Below are 7,917 nucleotides of genomic sequence, written 5' to 3' on the forward strand. Positions count from 1 at the left end.
AAAATATGCTATGTCCCCAAAGCATAAAATAAAATTTAAAACAAGGGTTAGGAAAACTCCCTGAGACCTTTAGGCCTAGCTAGTAGCATGTTCTCTTTATTTTCATCAAGGGCGTCACCCCACACTTAAGCTCAAACATGCTCCTTTGCTTCAATTTTTTTTGGGTACTCAGACTTCCCTAATCTGCAAAAAAAAAAGTCCAAAAGAAAAAAAATGGCACTAATAAAATAAAAATAAAATAAAATAAGAAGTTACACTACTAATTGGATTGCCTCCCAATAAGTGCTTAATTTAATGTTGCGGCACGACGCAAACACCTTAGTTACTTGGTTGCACCTCCTTGACCCTCTCCAACTGGATTATTGGGTACCCCCTGATTAACCATTTCCATCAGAGTTTTTCTCAATTCAGGATCGTAGGGGTTCAAGGATTCGCCTCGACTCCGTGTACTTGACTTACACTAGAGTTGCAGCCTGTAGAAAACAAAAACTAAATGAAAACGTAAAACCAGGAAATACTTGACTAAAGTTCAATAATGTAATTAAACTTAATCTAAAAGCAAAATTCTCCGGCAGCAGCGCCAAAATTTGATACGCTCAAATTACACATCCTTAAAGAAGTAAAGGTGATCATTGTCAAATAAAGAACCCAACTTGTAGGTTGGGATCGATCCCATGAGGAATATGGTTTAGACATAAACTTAACTCACTATTATATCCGTTTAGCTAAGTTATTTTCGAGACAAGTATTTAAAGGGGGAAATTTGTGAAACAAATAACTAATGATTGTTTAAGTAACAAGTGAGTAAGATTCAAATTTTGTTGTTATCAATGAGAGAGAGGAACTAGGGTGTATGTGTTCCCCATAAGCTCTTAACGCGGTAATCCTAATAATAGTTAATCCTTTCCTAGTGTTTTAACATGCAAAATTGGTAAGTTAGGTATCCCTAAGTGATTGGTCCTCCAAAGAGGAAATTTCACCCCGCACCTTGGTCCGACTACGTGTGTATAATTTACTAACCCTTACCTTTACCTCATATTAGACATCACATCAATGTATGACTTAGTTTTCACCCTTGCACCAATTGACATTAGACTATTAGATAGTATCACACTAAATCTCTGTTGATAATTCGTTTCTTATTAACTACCTCCTTGGTCCGACAAGTAGCAACAAGACGAGTTCTAATGCATGCACTTGTTAAAAAGACTTCTAAACGAAATAATTACCAATACATGCATCAACACTATTCAAGAATTACTTATTTATTACTCATACGTTGTTAATTGCTCATGTATCCCACAACCCTAGTTGTGGATTTAGTTACTCATGCTTGAAAGAACACAATTCATATTTTGATTAAAAGAATTCATGAATTTATGATTAGAGTAGAAGAAACCCGAAATCTCCAATTGAAATTCAAAGCACAAATCTTTATAAATCGAAATTCGAAAATCAAGTTGCCAAAGTTTGCAAGTTAATTCCCAAGAAAATAGTAAGAACTAAAAATAAACAATAGTGTCTAACCCCATAAGAACAAGAAAAGAACCTAAAAAGTATCTCCTATCAATGATTTCTTGCCCCAAAAAAATTATTTCTATGGCCTATTTATAGATATAAAAAACCATAAATAAAATAACTGAGTCCAAGTTAAATTAGGAATCAAAAACCAAAAGGAATTGGATTCCTCTTTTTTTCCGCGTGAGCTGTCCGTGAACAGTACTGCCGCCTCAAATAATTTATGCCTATCTTCAGATTCTTACACGTGGCAGCAAAATTGCAATTGTAATTACAATTTAACTTATGTATTATTTTATAACTTTTAATGCATTAAACTGCTTGCTTGATTTTTCTTCTTTAATCTTCCATCTTTAATTTGTTTTAGCTCCAAACTTCTTCATTTTCCCACCAATTTAATCCTATAAATAAAATGCACAATTTAGCACAATCCATACTAAAAAGGATAATTAAAATATTAAATATGAGATAAATAATGATTAAATATATATAATTTTAGCCTCACATCAAGCAGTCACTGAGCCTAAATGATCATACCTTTACACTCAGCCCCGTTGCAAGCCTTGAAAAGATCTTTTTGATCTTGAGCAAGCTGAAACGAATGTTGATTGGAAAATAAGGGCAAACCTATGGGTGAAGTCATGCATGTGTTCATCTTTGTGAGTGTGAGAGTTGTATTTGATTTCAGAACTACAAATTATTGAAGAATTGTGTGTGAATATGGAATCATCTTTGTTTAGAGGGCATTTGAGTACCTTTGTTAAGCTTGAACTTGCATTTGAAGTAAGTATTGTGAACTTGAGAATCTTTGATAATAGTGAGTCACACTTTGAATCTTTGAGTGCACAATTGATCCTTGTATGAGTAAGTTGAGTCTTGTTGTGTACATTCATGATTGAGTGTTTTGTAGCACTATTTGATATACCTTTCTGAGCCGTTGAACTTAAGTTTTACTTGAGGACAAGAAAATTTTTAAGTTGTGGGTGTTGATGAGTACGGAATTTGGACTCATATTGGGCTTTGTTTATATAGATTTAGTGTCCTCAGATGCTTATTTTGTGCCAATAACTGATGTTAAATCCTTGATTTTCAGGAATATGGATTGAGGAATAAAGCAAGGACACTAACAAGCAAAAAGAAACAAGTGAGCCTGAGGATCGCCAAGAGCATTCGGTGTGTCGCCGAGTGGCCCATCAGACCGCCTAAAGTTCCAGTGTGCCAAGCCTTGAAGGAAAGAACCAAGTTGGCGATGGAAATGAGCAGTCAACGGTTCGTCGAGTGATTCTGCGAAGCCAAGATAGCTCGCCTAAAGTTACAGACCTTGAGGATGCTGAGTACCAAAGCAAAAGGGTGATGAAAGATACCAAAGGGTGGCTCGCCGAGTGGTTCGGCGAGCCTGACTTACTTCGCCGGTTGACTCTTCGCAACACATTTTTTGGCTACTATAAATACATTTTTGAACATTTAGTTTAGTATCAATAACTCTTTAGAACAATTTGTTATTAAGTTTTGAGGACCTGGAGGGAGTTTTCTCTAGTTTTCCTTAGCTTTGAGGGATTGAAGAAATTCACTTTTGAGAAATTAAAAGTGGGTCTTTGAAGTTCATCAAATTGGAGCATTGTAAGGACAAAATTACTTTTACCCAGTTGATGGATAATCAATTTGGTAACAGTTTTTACCTTTTTATAATGCCTAGCGAAAACTCCAATTCCTGGGGTATGATTATGTGATTATGGGCTCATTTAGTTTATGGGTATTGCTAATTGTTAGTTTAAATGCTATTTAGAAGTGAGTTTAATCATTAATTATGGTTTAATTTAAGAATTGTAGTTGCAAATGCAGTTCTCTGTTTGTGTTCTTGTCTTGCTCGATAGAGGGATTTTAGAATTAAGGTTTTTGATTGATGGTTTGTGGGTATTGTGTTGACATGGGTTCAACTCGAGAGAGTGAATCCTAAACCCAATCCCACACATTCAGCTCGAGAGAGTGAATGGATTAAGGTGTGGGCTGCTCTTATTTTGCATGCTTGTTGATGTTCGAGAGAAATCACTTGATTCGGGGTAACTTGTTCGAGAGAAAATTTACCTCCACTATAGCCTAGCCTACTCACAAATATCTAGCTATTTTCTAATATTTGCAATTACCCATATGTCTATATTAGCCTATAATCAATCACATCCCAAGAACCCGTCTCATTATTGTTAATTCGTATTGTTGTGACTGCTGTTTGTAGTTGATAATCAAAACCAAAATCCCCATTTGACATTCGTGTCACTCTTTAATTTGGATGATGTATTTATTCGATAACTTTTATTCCTATGATTGATTTGACCATGTTCATACTTTCCAATGGAATCTAAAACAGGTACCGCTCCCTGTGGGATTCGACCCCAACTCATTTAGTTGGATTTTATACTGATTAACGATCGTTGACGCTTAGAATTGGATGAAGTGTCTTTGAAATGTTATTAATCATGGACTATTTTGTTTTCCTCTGAGGGCACTAGTTGATGAAGGCTAGTTGATGACTAAGTAATGTGCATGAGCCTCTATGTTCGAGTTGCTAAAAGTTGATTGAGTCTATGTTTTAGGTCATGTGGTTTCAATGTTTGCCCAGGTTGAATTTGAAGTGAAAAAGGCCGTGTGAGTGTGTAACCAAATTACAAATGCTATTCATGATTTAGTCTAGGTCTAGGGTAAATGTGAGGAATTATTCGAGTACGAACAAAGCTCTAAGTGTGGGGTGTCTTAAGCATATTTATATTCCTAAAAGCCAAAGGAAACCTGTACTTTAGAAAAGTTTGAGGACAAATTCTCATGGTGTTAATAGTAATTGACTTGTGTTTATGCATTTCGAGTAACCAATCTGATTAGTGTTTGTAGGTTGGAAGACACGAGCAAAAGGCACACAAGTGAATAGATATGAAGTGGACGTAAAATAGACGCACCAGAGACGAGTCACAAAGGAGCTCAAGAATGATCTAAGGGAAAGGCTCAGCTTCGTATCCTCTCCATGTCGCGAAGGGTAGAATTATTATTTCGCTCCGGATGATTGCTGGAATAGAAAAGTTTGTATCCTTTCCGCGTCACGGAGAGGAAGATGCTGAGAAAAGACGCAGGTCCGTATTGACTTCGTGTCACGGACTTGCAAGCCAACTTTTTGCCAATTTTTCCAACTATAAATAGACTTGAGTTTTATTATTTCAGTTAATCTTTTTTTTTGTTTTGGTGAAGATGGCTTGGACGACTAACTATTCCGCATTTTCGGGTTCATCCCTAATCTTTTCATCTATTGATTTCTCTTATGATTATCAGATATTCAATTATTGAGAATCAAACTATGAGTAGCTAATCCGTTTTATTCTAGGGCTATGACTATGAATGATTGTGTAATATCTAATATGCGGAGTGAATTGGTTGTTACTATGAATTGCTCCTTTGTTCTTAAATTCACTATGTTAATGCCTGAGCACCATTAAGATATATTCATTGTTTGACTTGAACTCGGGAGAGGAATAAAAATATAGAACATGGAACAAAAGGGACATGATCTTCTCTAATTAGTACATGAACTAGGTTTGATTTGTATCTAGGTTAGAGATATACCTAGCGACCTTGCTTGGTTACAAAACAAAATGAAAACCTAATGCTCCTCAGTTGGTTCAGTGGTCTATCCACGCTCAACGATGTAGTTAGACTGACAACTGTGGTAGAGGATTAGACGTCAGGAGACCATAATCAGACATTTAACCTTGTAAGCCAGAGATTCGACAACCAATAGAAGTTGGTAGAAGATGGTACTATGCATGAATTCTCAGTTAAGTTACAACCCTGAAATTGCTTAAGTCATTGTTTAAACTCCGCTTGAAATTGAATCGTAGTTAGATAGTCTAGTTGTTCTTATGAAGTTGTTAATTTTGAAATAATCATCAAATTCTCTTGACGCACTTGCCTTAAATTGTAGTCATTAGCGAAATTAAATATTAACTGATCATAAGTTTGTGGGTTTGACATCCGGCTCTTAAAAAGAGCGACTTTATTAATTGCACGATCATGTACACTTACGTGTGTGTATGGACGCAACATATGGCATGTGGAGGACCAAGTAGTCTAGCTTTAACAGACACATTTAAATCAATAGGTAAACATTCAATCAATCAATAATCTTCCTAATATCAGTTAGTAATTAGGAGTTACAGTGTGACAAAGGTACTATCAAATTAGGTAGGTACGTGCATTCTGCAAAAAAAGGTTACCAAAAAGGGACAGGGTAATTTGCAAGACATGTCATCTATTCTTATACTTCATCTAAGTTTACTTTTTTACCTTTCCCCTCAATATTGTTTTTTCCAAGTTATATAAACCCAAGTCATATATCCTATTTGAAATATATCTAATCTTATTTTTTTTAGTTCCAACAAGAAAAGAAAAGAAAAATGAATGGTAAAGGCATGTATTTCCCTCTTTTGATTGCCATTGTGGCTATTTTTGTATCAACATCGTTTATGTTACTTGAGCATTTAAGTTTTAAAGTTGATCGAAGTCATCATCACCATGATGACAAAAGAAAAAACCAAACGATATGTGATAATTTCTCGCCCAATTTTCCAAGTATAGATCCTAACACAATTTCAATTATTTGTGTTGATCATAATGGTTGTTGCAATTTCACGACCGTGCAAGCTGCTGTTGATTCTGTTGCGAATTTTAGCGCGATAAGGAGCTTGATTTGGATCAACAGTGGCATATATTTGTAAGTAGTGTGTAATAAATATGTTAATTAGTGTAAGATAGAGTAGTTTATATTATGATGAGTGTAAAATTGTTGTTTATGCATGAAGTGAAAAGGTGATTGTTCCAAAAAGCAAGCCTAATATCACATTTCAAGGACAGGGGTACACTTCAACAGCTATAATATATAATGACAATGCCAATTCATCACATGGAACATTTAACAGTGGCTCTGTCCAAGTTTTCTCCACCAACTTCATAGCTAAGAATTTAAGTTTCATGGTATATCTCCCTTTCTATTAAAACATCAAGATGCATTAATAATAATAATAAATATATAATATATAATGATGGATATACACAGAATGTGGCTCCGATGGCAGTGCCGGGGGCGGTAGGAGCACAAGCAGTGGCAATAAGAATAGGAGGAGACCAAGCAGCGTTCTGGGGTTGTGGATTTTTCGGATCTCAGGATACCCTCCATGATGATAGAGGTCGACATTACTTCAAAGAATGTTACATACAAGGTTCTATCGACTTTGTGTTTGGCAATGGAAAATCATTTTATGAGAACTGTGAATTGACATCAATTGCGAGTCCAGGATCAAGATCGATAAATGGAGCAGTAACGGCACATGGCAGGGCTTCGAAAGATGAAGATAGCGGTTTTGCATTCGTGAACTGCAGTATTGGAGGAACTGGTCGGATTTGGTTAGGTCGAGCATGGAGGTCTTTCTCAACCGTAGTCTTTTCCAATACTTTCATGACTGATATTATTTCTCCTGACGGATGGAACGACTTAAATGACCCTTCAAGAGATCAGTTAAGTTCATTTTACAAAATATGCTCATCATTTAAAAGTTTGACTCATCTATACCATTTTTTATTTGACAAAATATTCATGAAATGATTACAGGACGATTTTCTATGGGGAGTACAAATGTTCAGGAGCAGGGTCAAACATGTCACAAAGAGCATCATACGTTCAAAAGCTTAATGACACCCAAGCTCTTCCTTTCCTCAACTTATCTTTCATTGATGCTCATTTATGGCTACAATCATTTTCAAATTAAAATTACATTATTTCTTCCTATTTTTAATTACATTATTTGTAAACTAAAATATATTTTTCATTACGCGAATAAGTGAGATTGATGTTGTATGTATGGTAGATTGATTATCTATCAATATTCTTCAATTAGCACAAAATGAATATTCTATTATATCTGCTGTTTACTGACCATTGTGTAGCTAAGGTTCTTTTACTTAATTAAGTATAGGAATGGAACTGTAGGCATTCCTCCATTTTTAATTCAATACTAAAAACACATGACCTAAATATCAACAATTTAAAATTAAGACAAGTGATCATGATACCTATCTAACCTCCATAATGGTAAGCCAACCCAATAATATATAATATAAAATAAAATAACTACGTGAAAGAAGTATTAACATCAAATTTCAATACCAAGTCTCATATCAAAACTCCAAAGAAGATATACAAAACAATAACTGTCATGTCCCACAAACCAAGGTTATGATGACAAACACCCATCTCAAACTCAATAGGTAAGGCGAAAGGAAGATATTGTGGAAAAGAAGATAAAACTACCATACGAGACTTCTAGAAGGAAGTCGGCCTCAAATCAAACTATTAGGTACACG

At 35.2% G+C, this 7,917-nt stretch overlaps 1 protein-coding gene across 1 annotated transcript; it reads left to right on the forward strand.

The window, feature by feature from the left end:
- The first annotated feature begins 5,925 nt into the window (after positions 1-5,925).
- On the forward strand, positions 5,926-7,447 carry LOC102600858 (probable pectinesterase 8). The gene is made up of 4 exons (XM_006358668.2): positions 5,926-6,271; positions 6,360-6,531; positions 6,614-7,071; positions 7,166-7,447. The coding sequence occupies exons 1-4, from the start codon at positions 5,955-5,957 to the stop codon at positions 7,320-7,322; spliced, it is 1,104 nt and encodes a 367-aa protein (XP_006358730.2). The 5' UTR covers positions 5,926-5,954; the 3' UTR covers positions 7,323-7,447.
- Positions 7,448-7,917: the final 470 nt, after the last annotated feature.

Source organism: Solanum tuberosum, unplaced genomic scaffold (assembly GCF_000226075.1).
Source record: "Solanum tuberosum cultivar DM 1-3 516 R44 unplaced genomic scaffold, SolTub_3.0 scf00275, whole genome shotgun sequence".
NCBI classification, from domain to species: domain Eukaryota; kingdom Viridiplantae; phylum Streptophyta; class Magnoliopsida; order Solanales; family Solanaceae; genus Solanum; species Solanum tuberosum.